The sequence below is a fragment of the Myotis lucifugus genome, unplaced genomic scaffold (genome assembly GCF_000147115.1).
Source record: "Myotis lucifugus unplaced genomic scaffold, Myoluc2.0 scaffold_4, whole genome shotgun sequence".
NCBI lineage: Eukaryota > Metazoa > Chordata > Mammalia > Chiroptera > Vespertilionidae > Myotis > Myotis lucifugus.
Window position 1 is genome coordinate 16,195,428 of NW_005871052.1, and position 19,920 is coordinate 16,215,347.

Consider the following 19,920-nt stretch of genomic DNA (forward strand, 5'->3'; position numbering starts at 1 on the left):
CAAGACCAGCTCTGGTTTCATTGATCTTTGTCTATTTTGGGGGTCTCTATGTCATGTATTTCTGCTCTGATCTTTATATCTCCTCCTTCTGCGCACTCTGGGGTTTTCTTGTTGCTAATTCTTTGAGTGTAGAGGTAGGTGATTTACTACCATTTTTTCTTGTTTTTTGAGGTAGGCCTGTAGAGCTATAAACTTCCCTCTAAGGACTGCTTTCATTGTGTCCCATAGATTTTGGACTGTTGTGTTTTTATTGTCATGAGTTTCCAGAATTTTTAAAATTTCTTCTTTGATCTCATTTGTAACCCAGTCATTGTTTAATAGCATGCTATTCAGCTTCCAAGTGTTCTAGTTTTTTAGATTGTTTTTATTGTAGTTTATCTATACTAATAAAAAACAAAGATGTTAATTGACTGTACCTTTGCTATGCCCAAGCCATGCCCACCAGCCAATCAGAGTGACTATATGCAAATTAACCCAACCAAAATGGCAGCCGGCAGCCATGGAGCTGGAGCAAGCAGGAGGCTTGGTTTCCCTGGCGATGGAGGAAGCCAAGCTTCCCGCCTGCCCAGGCCGGCTGTGGCCTCCACAAAATGCAACAAAGTTTCAATTATAGAAGATAAATAAATCCCAGATACCTGCTTCCAGCCAGCCTCCACTGGGAGCTTGGGTGGCTGGGGGCTGTGGCCAGCCTGCAAACAGCCATCAGCCCCTCACCCAGGATGGCCAGGTACCCCAGTGAAGACCCCCACCCTGAAGGGGATGTGGCCAGCCTGCAAACAGCCATCAGCCACTCACCCAGGCTGGCCAGGCATCCCAGTAGGACCCCCCCCTCCCTAAAGGGGGTGTGGTCAGCCTGAAAACAGCCCTCAGCCCCTCACCCAGGCTGGCCAAGCACTCCAACGGGACCCCCACCCTGATCCAGGACACCCTTCAGGGAAAACCAGCCGGCCCCCACCCATGCACCAGGCCTCTATCCTATATAATAAAAGGGTAATATGCAAATTGACCCTAACAGCAGAGCGACTGGGAATCACTGGTCACTATGACCCACACTCACCACCAGGGGACAGACGCTCAATGCAGGAGCTGCCCCCTGGTGGTCAGTGTGCTCCCACAGGGGGAGCTCTGCTCAGCCACAAGCCAGGCTGATGGCTGCCAGTACAGCGGTGGTGGTGGGAGCCTCTCCAGCCTCCTCAGCAGCGCTAAGGATGTCCGACTGCAGCTTAGGCCTGCTCCCCACTGGCAAGTGGACATCCCCCGAGGGCTCCCGGGCTGCCAGAGGGATGTCTGACTGCCAGCTTAGGCCCAATCCCCCAGGGAGCAGGCCTAGGCCAGCAGGTGGTCATCCCCCAAGGGGTCCCAGACTGCGAGAGGGCACAAGCTGGGCTGAGGGACCCTCCCGAGTGCACAAATTTTTGTGCACCGGGCCTCTAGTATCTAATATTATGCAATTGTGATCTGAGAAGACGCTTGGTATGATTTCAATCTTCTTGAATTTGGGGAGACTTTGCTTGTGACCCAATAGGTGGTCTATTTTTGAAAATGTCCCATGTGCATTTGAGAAGAACGTATATTTGTGGCTTTGGGGTGAAATGTTCTGAAGATGTCAATTAAGTCCATCTGATCTAGTGAGTCATTTAGGATTGCCATTTCTTTGCTGAATTTTTGGCTAGGTGCAGCAGTTCTCAACCTGTGGGTCATGAACAATGAAAATACATCCTGCATATCAGATATTTACATTACGATTCATAACAGTAGCAAAATTACAGTTATGAAGTAGCAACGAAAATAATTTTATGGTTGAGGGTCACCACAACATGAGGAACTGTACTAAAGGGTCGCGGCATTAGGAAGGTTGAGAACCACTGGTAGAGGATTTATCCAGTGATGTCAGTGGTGTATTCAAGTCCCCTACTATGATTGTATTGTTGTCGATCTCTCCCTTGATATCTTCCAGGAGTTTTTTTTATGTATTTGGATGCTCCTGCATTGGGTACATATATGTTTATCAGGGTTATATCCTCTTGTATCGATCCCTTTAATATTATGAAGTGGCCTTCCTTATCTTTTATTATGGCCTTCACTTTGAGGTCTATTTTATCAGATATAAGTATTGCTACCCCAGCTTTTTTTTCATTTCCATTTGCCTGAAAGATATTTTTCCATCCCTTCACTTTCAGTCTGTGTGAGCCCCTCATTCTGAGGTGGGTCTCTTGTAGACAGCATATATATGGCTTTTTGTTTGTTTGTTTTATCCATTCAGCCACTTGATGTCTTTTGATTGGAGCATTTAGTTTGTTTATGTTTAAAGTTATTATTGAAAGGCACTTGTTTGTAGCCATTTCTATTTTTTGTGCCTGTGTTCTTTCTTACCTTTTTATTTCTTCTTTTTACAGCATTCCCTTTAGCATTTCTTGTATTGCTGGCTTGGTAGTGATAAACTCCCTTAGCCTTTTTTTTGTCTGTGAAGTTCCTGATTTCCCCTTTAATTTTGATTGATAGTCTTGCTGGATAGAGTTTTCTTGGATGTAGTCCTTTGCTTTGCATCACTTTGTATACCTCCTTCCATTCCCTTCTAGCTTGATGTGTTTCTGTTGAGAAATCATTTGATAATCTGATGGGGGGGGGATCCTTTGTAGGTAACTCTCTGTCTCTCTCTTGCAGCCTTTAAGATTCTTTGTCGTTAACATTTGGCATTGTAATTATCACGTCTTGGTATGGGTCTTTTGAGATTCATCTTGCTTGCGACCCTCTGTACTGTGTAACATTTTTCCTTCCCCATATCAGGGAAGTTTTCTGTCCTTATTTCTTCAAATAAATTTTCTAATCCTTGCTGCTCTTCTTGTCCTTCTGTCAGCCCTATTATACGTATGTTAGTTTGTTTTGCGTTGTCCCAAAACTCCCTTAGGCTCTCCTCCTGCTTTTTAATTTTTTTCTCCAGTTGCTGTTCAGATTGGGCTTGTTTCTGTACTTTATCTTCTAACTCACTAATTCGGTCCTCTGCTTCTTCTAGTCTACCGTTGAAACCTTCCATGGTCTTTTTGATTGTAGCTATATCACTTTTCATTTCTTCCTGATTTTTGCATAGGGTTTTGATTTTCTCATCCATCCTGTGTATGAACTGTATGACCATTACTCTGAATTCTTTTTCTGTCATGTTGCATGCTTCCATTTCACTTATTTCCTTTCTTGGTGATTCCTCTTTTTCTTTCCTCTGGGGATTGTTTTGTTGTCTCTCCATTCTAACTATCACCAGAAGGTTCAAATGTTGAGTTGCAGGGGCCTGGGCTGTGTGCAGTGGGAGCTTCGCAACCCCCGAGTGTCACTGAAGAGCTCTGACACCAAGACATGTGGCTGCCGTGGGTTGGTGGGAGCCACACTCGCCCAGGATCAGAGTCACAGGCGCTTAGTGTGGCTTCGTGTGCGCACCTAGAATCTGGGACCCTGCTTGCGCCATGCTGAAACAGAGACTCTGCTGGTGTGTGCCAAAAATCAGTGCCCTAGCGCTTGTCAGGAGTCAAAGACCACCTGTGTCCGCACCGAGAATCGAGTATCAGAGTCTCTGTTGCTTGGTGCGGTCTTGCACCAAGCACCAGGGTCCCTGTGTGTGCATGCGCCAAGAATTAGAGTTAGTGGCTATTAGTGTGAATGCACTGGGAATCAGGGATCCCAGGTGCGCGCAATGAGAAACACAGTCAAGTCACTGGTGCTCAGTGCTGCCTCTTATGTGGAGAATCTGGGTCCCCAGTCTGCCTGGGGGACCAGGTTGCACAGTTGCACTGTCAGCAGGAGGTCCACTCCTGCCCTGCGGAAAACAACCTTCCATGTGTGCTTGCCCTGAATCAAAGTCAGGTGGTACTGCCGCCCACTGTGGGTGTGGGGTCTGGTCACGTGGGTGTGCACTGCGGGGAAACAAACTCCCTGTGTCCGTGCACCCAGGCTCAAATTCAGTGCTGCCTCCCTGTGTGGGCATGGCGTCTCATTGCAGGAAACAAACTCCCCAAGTTCGAGTGCTCAGGTTCAAATTCAGCACAGCCTCCCTGCTTGGGTGCGGTGTCTGGTCACGGGAAACAAATTCCCCAAGTTCGCGCCCCCAGGCTCAAATTCAGCTCTGCCTCCCTGCGTGAGCACGGGGTCTGGTCATGGAAAACAAACTCCCCCAGATCGCACACCTCGGCTCAAATTCAGCGCAGCCTCCCTGCTTGGGCACGGTGTCTGGTCGCAGGATACAAACTCCCCGAGTTCTCGCCCCCAGGCTCAAATTTAGCTCTGCCTCCCTGCATGGGCGCGGGGTCTTTTCTCGGAAAACAATCTCCCTCAGATTATGCACCTAGGTTCAAATTCAGCGCAGCCTCCTTGCTTGGGGGCGGGGTATGGTTGTGGGAAACAAACTCCCAGAGTTCGCGTGTCCAGGTTCAAATTCAGTGCAGCCTCCCTGCTTGGGGGCGGGGTATGGTTGTGGGAAACAAACTCCCAGAGTTCACGTGTCCAGGTTAAAATTCAGCACAGCCTCCCTGCTTGGGCACGGTGTCTGGTCGCAGGAAACAAACTCCCCGAGTTCACCCCCCAGGCTCAAATTCAGCACTGTCTCCCTGCGTGGGCGTGGGATCTGGTCATGGAAAACAAACTCCCCCAGATCGCGCACCTAGGCTCAAATTAAGCGCAGCCTCCCTGCTTGGGCATAAAGTCTGGTCATGGAAAACAAACTCCCCGAGTTTGCACCCCCAGGTTCAAATTCAGCACAGCCTCCCTGCCTGGGTGTGGATTCTGGTCGCGGGAAACAAACTTCCCATGTCTGCATACCCAGGCTCAAATTCAGGTAGAGCCGCCACTACTGTGTGTTTGTGCGGAGAGGGTCTGGCAGTTCCTATGCCACTGCTGCGGGGCCGGCGGGGAGGGAGATTGGCTCTGTGACTCACAGAAATCTGTGGCCAGGGTGCCTGGGGTCTTGGTGTCCGTGGGTTTGCAGCTGTGGTCGCAGGTCTTTTACCCGAGTGGCTGTAGGGTCCCGGTTTGTGACTGAGACCAGATTGGGTAGTGGCGAGGCTAGGATCCTAGTCTCAAGCAGTTCTGTTCTTCAAGATGGTGCGGTCTCTGTGCTGGCGGTGTCCTCCCCGGAGTGTTTCCGGTGGCAGCGGGGTTTCAGCGGGGTTTCGCCATCTAAGACTGCCGGGTTTGGCAGCCCCTTGGAAGATCTGTAGGATCTAGCTGTCCCTAGCTCTCATTCACACACACCACACACGTCCACACGTCCACACACTCCTCTATCGCCCCCTCACTCTCTCACACACTCTCCCTCCCTACCTTCTTGCCAGTCGCCAACTTTTTCTGACTTTTTAGACTTAAATACATAAGGAGTACAATATGTCATAGAAGTCATAAATAAAATATTCAGTCAAAATTCCCATCAATTTAAAAATTCCACCAAAAAGTTTATTCTAACTCAAATGACAAAGGAAATATGTGTACTTACAGTGCAAGTGTCACACAAAGGACCAAGGGGCCCCATAAATCCCCTACAAGGCAAGAAAAGAAAGAAGATTGTTAAGAAACAACCATGCAGTATTTTCTATCTTTATTCCAATATCTACCTCTCCCACTCTTGGAATTCAGATATCAATGCTCTGTCTGTCTGCCCAAGCCTTCCCTCCTCTCTTACCCCTTTATTTGCCTTCCCTGCTCCCCAATTCTGAATGTCCTTTATAGATCCTTTAAGTTTTATTTCATATCCCATAATTTACCCCTCTCCCCACCAAGTCACATTCCAACATGCTATAAAGACCAATGATTGAGAAGTACACCATCCTGCACCCTCAGAAAGAAGACTAGAGTCAAATAATTTCACCAATCTGAGACTACATTAGACAAGGCAAGTATAATCAGGCCCATCTCACAAATATGAAAAGTAAAGCTGAAAAGCAAGTCACTTTCCCAAGTTTATATCAACAGTTAGGTATAGAGGTGGGACCAGAACCAAGGTCTTTTGATTCCTACTATGAAGTTCTTTCCACTCTGCCACACTGCTTCCCTTTTATAATTATTACATTGAACTAAAATGGAATTGCTGCTGTTATAGGTGAAAAATCAGGTCAATATTGGTAATTTTATAAAGTTAAACTTGTTTTAAAATGTTATTTCTTTACTGATTTTAGAGAGAGGGAGAGAGAGAAACATCAATTTGTTGTTCCACTTATTTATGCATTTATTGGTTAATTCTTGTATGTGCCCTGACAGGGGATCAAACCCTCAACCTTGGCACATCCAGACAATGCTCCAAAAAGCTGAACTACCCAACCAGGGCTATACGGTTAAACTTTAACAAATAACATGAAAGCTTTTTGAAAACTATAAAAGGTTCTGCCAACATCAGGTCTAACCACAGTAGTTCTCAATCAATAGTGATTGGTGATTAATATTCCAACAGTTCAATAATATGCAGCTTAGAGCACAATTACCTTCCTCACATATATATCTTTACCTAAAAGAATACTACACTTATCAACTGAAAAACTGATTTCAAGTACAATTGACATTAATAAACTGGCTTTTTAATGCACTGGAAATTTTTGTAATTTGTAAAAAATCTGTAATGGTATTTTTAAATGTATTTTTTTTATCCCCGCCTGAGCATGTTTTTATTGATTTTGTGAGAGAGAGAAAGAGAGAGACAGAGAAACATCAACCAGTTGCCTCCTGTGTGCACCCGACTGGAGATCAAACCGGCAACCTGAGTATGTGTCCTGACTGGGAATCGAACCTGCAATGTTTCGAGGTACAGGATGATGCTCCAACCAACTGAGCCACCTGGTCAGGGCTCTGTAACAGTATTTTAAAACTATTTTCTTATTGTTGTAATACACACACACACACACACACACACACACACACACACTCTGAGTGGCAAGATTATTATGACTGGCCAGATTATTATGACCACCCCATCAGTACTTCGTTGGGCCACCTTCTGCCTTCAATACTGCGGCGATTCTTCTTGGCACTGACTCCATGAGATGTTGAAAGGTGATGCGAGGAATCTGACTCCATGCCTGATGAATAGCACTGTCCAGTTCTGTGAGATTTGATGGTTGTGGAACCAGCTGCCTGATGGCTTTTAACTTCGTCCCACAAATGCTCAATTGGATTGAGATCTGGTGATTGTGGGGGCCACCTAAGCAAGGTAAAGTCTCCCTCATGTTCTTGAAACCACTCCTGCACAATACGAGCACCGTGGCATGGCGCATTGTCTTGTTGGAAGAAGCCATCTGCATTGGGATACGCCATCAACATGATAGGATGAACTTGATCAGCATCGATACTTAGGTATGTTGTGCTATTCAGACGTTTATAATGATCTGGCCCTCTAGCAACTTCAGCGGGAAATTATAGCTAATTTGCCTACAAACGTCGGGTGGTCATAATAATCTGGCCACTTAGTGTATATATCACAAAATTCACCATTTTAGTCACTTTTAAGTATACAGGCATTAAATACATTCATTGTTATGCAACAATCACCACCATCTATCTCCAGAAATTTTTCATCTCCCCAAACTGAAACTCCAACCTATCTATACTAATAAAAGCCTAGGTGGTCCTCACGCCCTTGCACGTGATGTTGCCACAAGATGGCCACCACAAGATGGCCACATGCACAGCGGAGGCGGGGCCCAGTGGCCACTCCACACAGTGAGGCCTGGGGGTCCCGTGGTTCCGCACAGCACAGAGGAGACCAGTCCTGGTGTCTCCACCGCCTCACGCGGAGGCGGGTTGCGGCAGGGGAGGGCAGTTGTGGGCCATTGGGCTGGCAGGGGAAGGCAGTTGGGGGCAATCGGGCCAGCAGGGGAGCAGTTAGGCATGAATCAGGTTGGCAGGGGAGTGGTTAGGGGGCAATCAGGCTGGCAGGCAGAAGCGGTTAGGGGCAATCAGGCAGGCAGGCAGGCAGGCAGGCAAACGGTTAGGAGCCAGCAGTCCCGGATTGTGAGAGGGATGTCGACTGCCGGTTTAGGCCCGATCCCACAGGGACCCCAGATTGGAGAGGGTGCAGGCTGGGCTGAGGGACACCCCACCCCACCCGTGCACAATTTTGTGCACCGGGCCTCTAGTTAAACAACAACTCCCCACTCTCCCCTTAGCCCCTGGCAGCTATCACTTTACTTTCTGTCTCTATCAATTTGACTACTCTAGGTACCTCTTATGAGTGGAATCATAGAATATATGTCCTTTTTTATCTGGCATATTTCACATAGCGTCATGTCTTTAAGGTTTATCCATGTTGTAGCATGTGTCAGAATTTCACTCCTCTTTAAGGGTAATATTCTATCCATTTATGATAAATATTATGGTGTATATGCCACATTTTGTCTCTCCATCCATCGACAAATGTCTAAGACAGCGGTAGCCAACCGGTGGTCCGCAGACCACTGGTGGTCCGTGAGGTCCGAAAGGTTGGCGACTGCTGGTCTAAGATGTTTCCACCTTTTGGCTATTGTGAACACTGCTGCTATGAACATGGGTGTACAAATATCTGTTCAAATCCCTGCTTTCAATTCTTTTGAGTGTACAACCAGAAGTGGAATTGTTGGAATTATTCTATGGTTAATTTTTTGAGGAACCACCATACTGTTTTCCATAGTGGCTGCACCATTTTACATTCCCACCAGCAACAGCAACATACAGGGGTTTCAATTTCTCCACATCCTCAACAACACTTGTTATTTTCTGTTTCTTTGAATGATAACAGCCATCCTAAGGGGTGTGAAGTGGTATCTTATTGTGTTGTTGGTTGGTTGTTGTTTTTTTAGATTATTTTTTAAGTTGTGAATTTTTTCCTTGTTACTTTGCCAACAGCTATAACAGGACAAGGCAGAAGTGCAAATTCTGACCATGACTGCTCACCCTTTGTACCAGCCTATCTGTCTATCCCCACAAGGTTTAAGAATGGACCTCAACATATGACATAAGCTAATATTCATAATTAATCAGCAAACTAACACACTGGTTCTGTATTGTGAGAAGCAACCTTGCTTTGAACTGAACCAAAGCAGCATTTCAAAGGATCTTCACATCTGGGGTCATAGTGGTAGATTGGAAAGGGTGCTGAACTTGAAAATTGGATTCTAATCCTGCCTGTGTGATCTTGAGAAGGCACTCAGCTTCTCCGAGACTCATTTCCTTAATCTGTAAAACACAAATAATAACTCCTCCTTCACAAGGTTGTTGTAAGGATTAAAAAAGATAATGTGTGTTGAGGGAACAGAAAGGCACTAGAATAATAGCTGGCATTTATGGAGTGCCTATTAAATGCCAGATGCTGTGCAAGGAGGTTGATATGCACTATCATCTCTAACACTTACCAGCCAGGTAGATGCTATTATCTCCACTTTAATAGAGGAAGAAACTTCAGCTCAGCAAAGTTAACTGTCTTTTCCAAGATCACACAGCTAGTGGTGCGACCACTATTTAAACCAAGATTTGTCCATGTTCTTTCCACTATAAACCAATGGTAGCAAATCATCTGTCAGCTCCAGCCCACAGTGCACTATGTTGGAAACAATTCTGACACTGCATCCAGTGTTCACCCAGAGTGATGGCACATTGCCACACATTTGACATCCCTAAAATACAGCTGAAATGCTATCAAAAATAGAAGGTACACTCATGTACAACATAATTGTTACTATTCTCAAACAACTAATTCAAGTTTTCTGATAAAGGTTACTAAGAAAACCAAGAATACTTGATAAGAACAGAAAAAGGTCTAACAATTTGAAGAATTCTAAATAACAGCATAATTTATTGCAAATATTGATAGAAATCTTGAACAAAGAAAGCAGTCATCAGATTAAGTGGTAGTTCTAAAAATAGAAATGTCAATAAAGGTACTATTAATTTGTTAACCCTTAATGGGTATTAGCTATTTTTCTAATTTCACAATTGAACATTTTGCCTTTTCCTTGGGGATTGTTAGCTCTTTGGTTGAACAAAGTCCCTATGTGTTCACAGCTTCCAGAAATACTTTTTATAGTGTCAATTATAGCAGGTGAGGATATAGTGTATATTTATTGGTGAGGGCAATCTCTGAAATTCCATTCTAAATTTTTAACTTCTTCCAAAAATTTCAGTTATATACTTATTCATATTGCAAAATGATGTCAGTTTTTTCTACCACAGAGCCTGTGCCTTATAAAGTACTTATGATAAGGTATGATGAGAAGCAGCAAATCCTTAAAAACCTCATACTTACAATCTCTCAAGAGAGTATTACTTTTCCTTGGGTACAAAACATGCATGAATTTTTTCCCAACAGCTTTTAGATCACGCATCTGAAAGACATACACAACTATTATATTGTGAGAATCAAGTTTGCCAGGCAGCCCCCTAACTTAATTTGCTAAAATCTCCTTTATTTCAATCTCCTGGGAGGCCTTTGTTAAATTTTAGAGCTAAAATTCTAGTTCAGCCCTTTCACTATACAAACCAGAGGCAGGTTTTTTCTATTAACTCCTTAAGCTAACATCTAACTCTTTACCATATCCACCAGTTCTGTTTTGATTTTTAAAACTCTGTAAAAGAGAAAGATAGCCCTCCTAATACATTACTTATAGAAACTAAAATCTGTTCTGTAAAACATAACATCTGGCTTTCAGTTTATACATGATGAAATCCCAAGGGCCAATTAGCCTGCTCCCTAGCCACCATATTCTCCACAATATATAAAATAAATTAATTTTCAACATTCCCAATTTAACTGGCAAATAAATCCTAGAAGCCAGATTAACTAAAAATCAAGACATTTGAGAAAGGGTATGGTAATATAACCTCTCAAAATATAGTTGAGATAATTCCATCCTAAATTTTCACCTAGAAATTTCCTCATATCATTAATAATTCTGTGTAAACATGATTTTTAATGGTTGTTTAGCATTCTACCACATAGGTGTAACATAACTTAACCTATTCTTCAACTTTCCCCTATTATAAAGAATGCTGTAATGAACATCATTGCATATTAATATTTTTCAGTATTTTTAAAAAATAGTTTCCTATTTAAAAAGTTTTCTTTATACTATATCTGGAGAGGCAGAATGATCAGCATAAAAAATATTTGGAAATATTAAGATTCTTAATACACATTATAGCCAAACTGTCCAGAAAGCCTGTACCAAATAATTCTCGAGGAGAGAATCTTAAATTTCAATAAATAAAATATACTGAAGATCAAATGAACCAAAGAAAAATATTACAAAGAGTTATTATTTAGTTCCCTGACATTGAACAGAAATTCTCTTAACTAGTCTAACTTACAATGGTATTCTGAACTGATTCATTTAATGTGGAGCTGTCGAATTCCCGAATGCGAGATCTCATAGGAATGGTGATTTCTCCTTCCACAGGGATGTCTTGTGAGATAGATATATCTGAAAGGCCTGCAAACTGATAAGAGTTAGAAAAAACGTTAAAAGCCCGTCATTAACTGTGGCATTCCTCCAAGATATCACCATTTCCTAGAGAGTAGGGACTATTTCTTTTTGTAGGGTTTTATACAGTTTTTAAAGTAAAAGCTCACCAGACAAACAATGTAGTTACCTAAAATCTCAAATGTTTATTCCTTTTAATTCAAAGGAGATGGCATATAATGGAAAAAATTATAATGCAAATGAAATAGACACTTTTTGCCCTCAAATATTTGGTTTATCCCAAGCATGAAATCTTCACATGACACAAGCTAGCAAGACCACAGGGCTATTGGTGACCTTTCGGCAATCATATTTTAGCACAGCCACAATTCTGTTGCACTTCTACTCCTTAGTGGCCTCTGCTGGCTAAAATGGAGCATCATGTGAAGCCAAAGGGTAACTGGGAAGAACAGGGAAATAGCAAAATACATCTTGATCTACACCTCCCCCCCTTTTTTTTTTCTGGGATATCATGTGGGTTGTTTTTTTTTTTTAACTTTATCTTTATTGTTGAAAGTATTACAGATGTCCTCTTTTTATTGCCCATTGACCCACTCCACCCCCCCCCCACCCTCCCCAGGCCTTCTCCGCACTATTGTCTGTGTCCATGGGTTACACACATAAGTTCTTTGGTTAATCTCTTCCCATCTCCTCTTCCTTCTGAGATTCATCAGTCTGTTGCATGCTGCAATGTCTCTGGATCTATTTTGTTCATCAGTTTATTTTGTTCATTAGAGTCCACATATAAGTGAGATCATATGATATTTGTCTTTCTCTTACTGGCTTATTTCCCTTAGTATAATACTCTCCAGGTCCCCTCCATGCTGTCTCAAAGGGTAAGACATCCTTATTTTTTTACAGTGGCATCCACCTTGATCTACACTCTTTTCACCAGGTTACCTGGCAACCACAGATCAAGTAATATTTCCAAAGTGAACTGCAAATTTGCAAACCTTTAAACTCTTATGGTCGTCTGCCAAATTTGATTATTGTGACTAAAACTCTGGAATCTTCAAATCACTAAGAAAACAGAAGCAGTCCCTTCTTATATGGTTTTTGGCCCAATGGGCACAATATTTTTCTGGGCAACAGTTGTATGTTTATAAAATACAAGTGTACTGAAATTTTAAGAAAAATAAGGTTGTTCAAAGAACTTATAAAAAGCAATTTCTCAATCACACTCTCAAGAAAAATACAAATTAAAACTTCTTGAAATAAAAATCTCCACTTCACCCAGCTGGTGTGGCTTAGTGGTTGAGACTCGATTTATGAACCAGGAGGTTCAATTCCAGGTCAGGGCACATGCCTGTTTGTGGGCTCGATCCCCAGTAGGGGGCTTGCAGGAGGCAACCAATCAATGATTCTCTCTCATCATTGATGTTTCTATCTCTCGCTCCCTCTCCCTCCCTCTCTGAAATGAATAAAAAAATATATATATATTTAAATCTCCACCTGTTAGACTGGCAAAATTCTAAAGTTTCACAACATACTCTACAGAGAAAAGAACACTCACACATTTCTGTGGGGATGCAAAATAGTACTATGCTCTATTGAAAATAAATCTGGCAATATGTCACAAGTGTATATGAATCACTTATTAACTCAGCAATGCTACTTTTAGAGGAGTCTAAAGATAAAATGGCAAAAAAATACAAACAGACATACACAAGGCTATTCATCACAACACTATTTGTAAAAGCAAAAAACTTGAGAATAACCAAATGCTCATCACAGAGAACTAGTTGAATCAAGTATGGTATGTCCATATAATGGAGTGCTGTGCAGCCATAAGAAAAAATGAGAATGTCTCTAAAGAACTATTGTGAAGTATTAAATAAATAAAAAAAGCAATGTGGAGTAAAGTTTGTATACTGTATATGCTACCATTTATCTAAGAAAAAGGGGACAACAAATACACATATCTGAATGTTATCTTTTAAATGTAAGAAATAATCATATGTAATGTAAGAAATAAATTATGATTTTTGTTTTAATGAGGCTGCCTACTGAGAAAAGGAGAAAATAAGATTGAGGAGACAGGGAGAGAAGTAAAGCTTCTCTGAATACATATTGTTCTGTATATACTAGAGGCCTGGTGCATGAAATTCATGCACAGGTAGGGTCCCTAGGCCTGGTCGGTGATCAGGGCTGATCGGGGCCTTCTGGCTGCCGGCCGGGGCCTCCCTTCCCTGGCTGCTGGCTGCCAGCTGGGGCCTTCCTTCCACAGCTGCTGGCTGCCGGCCAGGGCCTTCCTTTGTTCCGTGCCACCCACTGGTGGTCAGCACATGTCATAGCAAGTGGTCGAACTCCCGAGGGGACAATTTGCATATTAGGCTTTTATATAGAGAGACTTGAAATCATACAAATAGTTCACATGATTATGAAACAAAATTAAAATTTAAAAGCAATCCCTTAAAACTGAAAGAAAATTTGAACAAATGAACCTACTGTATGTCAAATAAAATACACAACCACACAGAAAGCAATTATTTCAACTGACTTTACAACACTGTAATTTGACTTCTGATTAGGATGTAGAAAGCTGGAAAGAGCATCCCTCCCACCAGAACAATGAGAAAAAAGTAGATAAATGACAAAATTTTAACTTTCCTTGAACCCATCAGAGAGCTGAAGTTATAGGGCTACCAAATAGCCTACCAAATGAAATCTAAGGAAAGATAGGTGCTTCCAAGAAGAGATTGGACATGAGTACTAGCTCATCTGTAGCAAAGCACGAAACAGCAAAACTCCTGACTAGATTGACTTAACTCCCATAGTAACAATATAGCAGAAAACTTGCATCATTTCCAGGATGTCTCTACTGATCTTTACATGATGCCCAGCATTCAATAAAAAATTATCCCCACAAACATACACTCCCATCCACACACACAAAACCCACTGTGACAAAACAAAGCAATCAATAAAATCAGACTGAGATGACCCAAATGTTGTCATTAGCAGAGAAAAATATTTTTAAATAACTGTAATTAATATGTTAAAAGCAGTAGTAAAGCTCTGGCCAATGTGGCTCAGTTGGTCGGGCATCATCCTGTGCACTGAAAATTTGCTGGTTCAATTCCTGGTAGGGCATATGCCTGGGTTAAGGGCTCATCCCCAATAGGGGGCATGCAGGAGGCAGCCAATTGATGTTTCACTCTCACATTGATGTTTATCTCCTCTCCCTCTCTCTTGTTCTCTATCTAGAAATCAAAAAATTAACATATTAAGGTGGTGAAAAAATGGCGGAGGCTTAGACGGACGTGTTGGTGCTTTGTCCCGGAGCAGATAGGGGCGAGCAGCTGAAACGGGTAACAATCAGCCCGATCAAGCTGGGGAGGTTCAGCTGAGAGACAGTCTGCAGCCAGGAAAGACAGAGAACTCCTAAAAAAATGCGGATGGTTAGAGATTGAGGCTGAAACCTCCCCCTGGGCGCCAGCGCAGCGGCAAGACCGCGCCATCTTGGGTAGCTGTTACCGGCATCCAGAGATCGGCTACTAACCCGGCGGCTACTAACCCGGAGGCAACGACTCGCAAGCAGCGCGACTGCAAGAGCCCAGAGGAGACATGCATCCCTCCACGGAAAGCAGATTCAAGCAACAGCGGCCTCCTGATCACCACACGCTCTGCCTGGGGAACAGTTGCTGTGTGTGAAGCCTCCCTCCACCAGCCAGAAGAGCCACCACAGCTGTGAACAGCACCCACCAGAGGCTCTGATATCAACAGAGGAGCCGCTGCTACCACAGCCGCCCAAGGAGCAACCACAGCCCGAGGAGCCACTGCCACCCAGGGAGCAGCCACTGCCACCCAGGGTCCAGCCACTGAACGACTCAACAACTAGTCATGTCAGTGAGATCAAACATGGGTAGACAAAGAAACCCCCAAAGGAAAGAAAAGGAGGACTCGCCAGAAAAGCAGCTAAGTGAGACAGAGATATGCAACATGACGGAAAAAGAATTCAGAATAAGGTTCCTAGAGTACATGCACCGGATGTTCAAGAAGCAAGAAGAAACAGATGAAAAACTCAACTACTTATGCAAGAAGCTAGAAGAAACAGATGAAAAAATCAACAACTTAAGTAAGTCCCAAGAAGAAATGAAGAGCGACATAGCTGCAATAAAAAACACCATTGAAAGTATCAAGAGTAGACTGGGAGAAGCGGAGGACCGAATTAGTGAATTAGAAGACAAGGAAGCAAAACACACTCAAACTGTACTGCAAATGGAGAAAAAAATTAAAAGACAGGAGGAGAGCCTAAGGGAACTTTGGGACAACATGAAACGAAACAACATACGAATAATAGGGGTGCCAGAACAACAGAAAGATGAACATGGATTAGAAAACCTATTCGAAGAAATAATATCAGAAAACTTCCCTGAGGTGGGGAAGAAAAAAGTCACACAAGCCCAGAGTCCCAAACAAGGTGAACCCGAAAAGACCCACACCAAGACACATCATAATTACCATGGCAAATGTTCAGGATAAAGAGAGAATCTTACAGGCTGCAAGAGAGAGACGGAAAGTAACATACAAGGGATCTCCCATTAGATTATCAAATGATTTCTCAACAGAAACACATCAGGCCAGAAAAGAATGGACGGAAATCTACAAAGTGATGCAAAGCAAAGGACTGAATCCAAGAATACTCTATCCAGCAAGGCTATCATTCAAAATTGAAGGGGAAATAAGAAGCTTCACAGACAAAAAAGGGCTAAGGGAGTTTATCACCACCAAGCCAGCCATGCAAGAAATGCTAAAGGGACTGGTGTAAAAAGAAGAAATATCAAGCTCAGAAAGAAAACAGCCAAACACACACAAAAAAAGAAATGGCTACAAACAAGTACCTTTCAATAATAACTTTAAATGTAAATGGACTAAATGCTCCAACCAAAAGACATCGAGTGGCTGAATGGATAAGAAAACATGACCCATACATCTGCTGTCTACAAGAGACCCACCTCATTAGAAGGGACTCACACAGACTGAAAGTGAAGGGATGGAAAAATATCTTTCACGCAAATGGAAAGAAAAAGAAAGCTGGGGTAGCAATACTTATATCTGACAAAATACATCTCAAAGTGAAGGCCATAACCAGAGATAAGGAAGGCCACTTCATAATACTAAAGGGATCAATACAACAAGAAGATATAACCCTGGTAAACATATATGCACCCAATGCAGGAGCACCCACATACATAAGAAAACTTCTGGAAGATATCAGGGGAGAGATCGACAACAATACAATCATAGTAGGGGACTTTAATACACCACTGACATCACTGGATAAATCCGCTAGACAAACAATCAGCAAAGAAACAGCAATCCTAAATGACTCACTAGATCAGATGGACTTAATTGACATCTTCAGAACACTTCACCCCACAGCTGCGGAATATACATTCCTCTGAGGTGCTCATGGGAAATATTCAAAAATAGACCACATATTGGGTCACAAGCAAAGTCTCCACAAATTTAAGAAGATTGAAATCATAAAAAGCATCTTCTCAGACCACGATGCCATAATGTTAGAAATAAACTACAATAAAAACAACCCAAAATACTCAAACACTTGGAAGCTGAATAGCATGTTATTAAATATTGATTGGGTTACCGATGATATCAAAGAAGAAATTAAAAACATCCTGGACACTAATGACAATGAAAACACAACAATCCAAAACCTCTGGGACACAATGAAAGCAGTCCTGAGAGGGAAGTTTATAGCTCTACAGGCCTATCTCAAAAAACAAGAAAAAATGGTAGTTAATCACCTAACTCTACAACTCAAAGAATTAGAAAGAGAGCAACAAGAAAACCCCAGAGTGAGCAGAAGGAAGGAGATAATAAAGATTAGAGCAGAAATAAATGACATAGAGACCAAAAAAACAATACAGAAAATCAATGAAACCAAGAGCTGGTTCTTTGAAAGGATAAACAAGATTGACAAACCCCTAGCCAGGGTCACCAAGAAGCAAAGAGAGAGGTCCCAAATAAACCAAATCAGAAATGATAGAGGCGAAATAACAACAGACCCCACAGAAATACAAATGATTGTTAAACAATACTACGGGCAACTCTACTCCAACAAACTAGACAACCTGGAGGAAATGGACAAATTCCTAGAAAAATACAACATTCCAAAACTCAATCAGGAAGAATCTAAAAACCTCAATAGGCCAATAACTATGGAAGAAATCGAAGCAGTCATCAGAAAGCTTCCAGCAAACAAAAGCCCAGGGCCAGACGGCTTCACAGGGGAGTTTTACCAAACATTCAAGGAAGAACTAAAACCTACCCTCCTCAGACTACTACAAAAAATTCAACAGGAAGGAACACTTCCAAGCTCATTCTATGAAGCCAGCATCACCCTAATACCAAAACCAGGTAAAGACATCACAATGAAAGAGAATTACAGGCCAATATCCCTCATGAACATAGATGCCAAAATCCTCAACAAAATCTTAGCAAATCGGATCCAGCAGTACATCAGAAGGATCATACACCATGACCAAGTAGGATTTATCCCAGAGATGCAAGGATGGTACAACATCCGTAAATCAATAAATGTGATACATCACATAAACAAATTGAAAGAAAAAAACCACATGGTCATATCAATTGATGCAGAAAAAGCATTTGACAAAATCCAACACCCATTTTTGATAAAAACTCTCAGAAAGGTGGGAATAGAAGGATCATACCTCAACATAATAAAAGCCATATATGACAGGCCCACAGCCAACATCATACTCAATGGACAAAAACTAACACCATTTCCCCTAAGAACAGGAACAAGACAGGGATGCCCACTCTCACCACTCCTGTTCAACATAGTACTGGAAGTATTAGCCATTGCAATTAGGCAAGAAGAAATAAAAGGCATCCAAATTGGAAAAGAGGAAGTAAAACTGTCCTTATTTGCAGATGACATGATATTATACATACAAAACCCTAGAGACTCCATCAAAAAGCTACTAGACTTAATACATGAATTTGGCAATGTAGCAGGATACAAAATTAACCCCAAGAAATCTGAGGCATTTCTATACACCAATAGTGAACTTTCAGAAAGAGAGATTAGAAAAACAATCCCATTTACCATCGCACCAAAAAAATTAAGATACCTAGGAATAAACTTAACTAAAGAGGTTAAAGACCTCTACTCAGAAAACTACAGGACGTTGAAAAAAGAGATAGAGGAAGACATAAACAGATGGAAGAACATACCATGTTCTTGGATTGGTAGAATCAACATCATTAAAATGTCCATACTACCCAAAGCAATCTATAAATTCAACGCACTTCCCATTAAAATACCAATGGCCTTCTTCAAAGATCTAGAACGAACTCTCCAAAAATTCATCTGGAATAAAAAAAGACCCCGAATAGCTGCAGCGATCCTGAGAAAGAACAAAGTAGGTGGGATCTCAATGCCAGATATCAAGCTGTATTACAAAGCCACTGTTCTCAAAACTGCCTGGTACTGGCACAAGAACAGACATATAGATCAGTGGAATAGAATAGAGAGTCCAGAAATTAGCCCGAACCAATATGCTCAATTAATTTTTGACAAAGGAGGCATGAACATACAATGGAGCCAAGATAGTCTCTTCAATAAATGGTGTTGGGAAAATTGGACAGATATATGCAAGAAAATGAAACTAGACCACCAACTTACACCATACACAAGAATAAACTCAAAATGGATAAAGGACTTAAATGTACGACAGGAAACCATAAAAATTCTAGAAGAATACAAAAGGCAACAAAATCTCAGACATATGCCAAAACAATTTCTTCACTGATACAGCTCCTAGGGCAGTTGAAACTAAAGAGAAAATGAACAAATGGGACTACATCAAAATAAAAAGCTTCTGCACAGCAAAAGAAACCATCAACAAAACAACAAGAAAACCCACCTCGTGGGAAAACATATTTGCCAACGTCATATCTGATAAGGGCTTAATCTCCAAAATTTATAGGGAACTCATACAACTTAACAAAAAGAAGATAAACAATCCAATCAAAAAATGGGCAAAGGATCTAAATAGACACCTTTCAAAAGAGGACATTCAGAAAGCCAAGAGACATATGAAAACATGCTCAAAGTCACTAATCATCCGAGAGATGCAAATCAAAACAACAATGAGGTACCATCTCACACCTGTCAGAATGGCCATCATCAACAAATCAACAAACGACAAGTGCTGGAGAGGATGTGGAGAAAAAGGAACACTTGTGCACTGCTGGTGGGAATGCAGACTGGTGCAGCCACTATGGAAGGCAGTATGGAGGTTCCTCAAAAAATTGGAAATGGAACTCCCATTTGACCCTGTGATCCCACTTCTAGGAATATATCCCAAGAAACCAGAAACACCAATCAGAAAGGATATATGCACCCAGATGTTCATAGCAGCACAATTCACCATAGCTAAGATCTGGAAACGACCTAAGTGCCCATCAG

At 42.1% G+C, this 19,920-nt stretch overlaps 1 protein-coding gene across 3 annotated transcripts in view; it reads right to left on the minus strand.

The window, feature by feature from the left end:
* YIPF6 (Yip1 domain family member 6) overlaps positions 1 to 19,920 on the minus strand; it is a 50,164-nt gene that overhangs the window by 11,037 nt on the left and 19,207 nt on the right. For 2 of the 3 annotated variants that reach the window (XM_006082928.3, XM_006082932.3), the window contains exons 2-4: positions 11,305 to 11,433; positions 10,244 to 10,322; positions 5,474 to 5,516 (exon numbers count right to left, since the gene is read on the minus strand). In XM_006082928.3, the coding sequence (XP_006082990.1) occupies positions 5,474 to 5,516; positions 10,244 to 10,322; positions 11,305 to 11,433 (251 nt within the window). The remainder of the gene's footprint in view (positions 1 to 5,473; positions 5,517 to 10,243; positions 10,323 to 11,304; positions 11,434 to 19,920) is intronic. The other variant, XM_023764637.1, reaches the window with a different exon arrangement.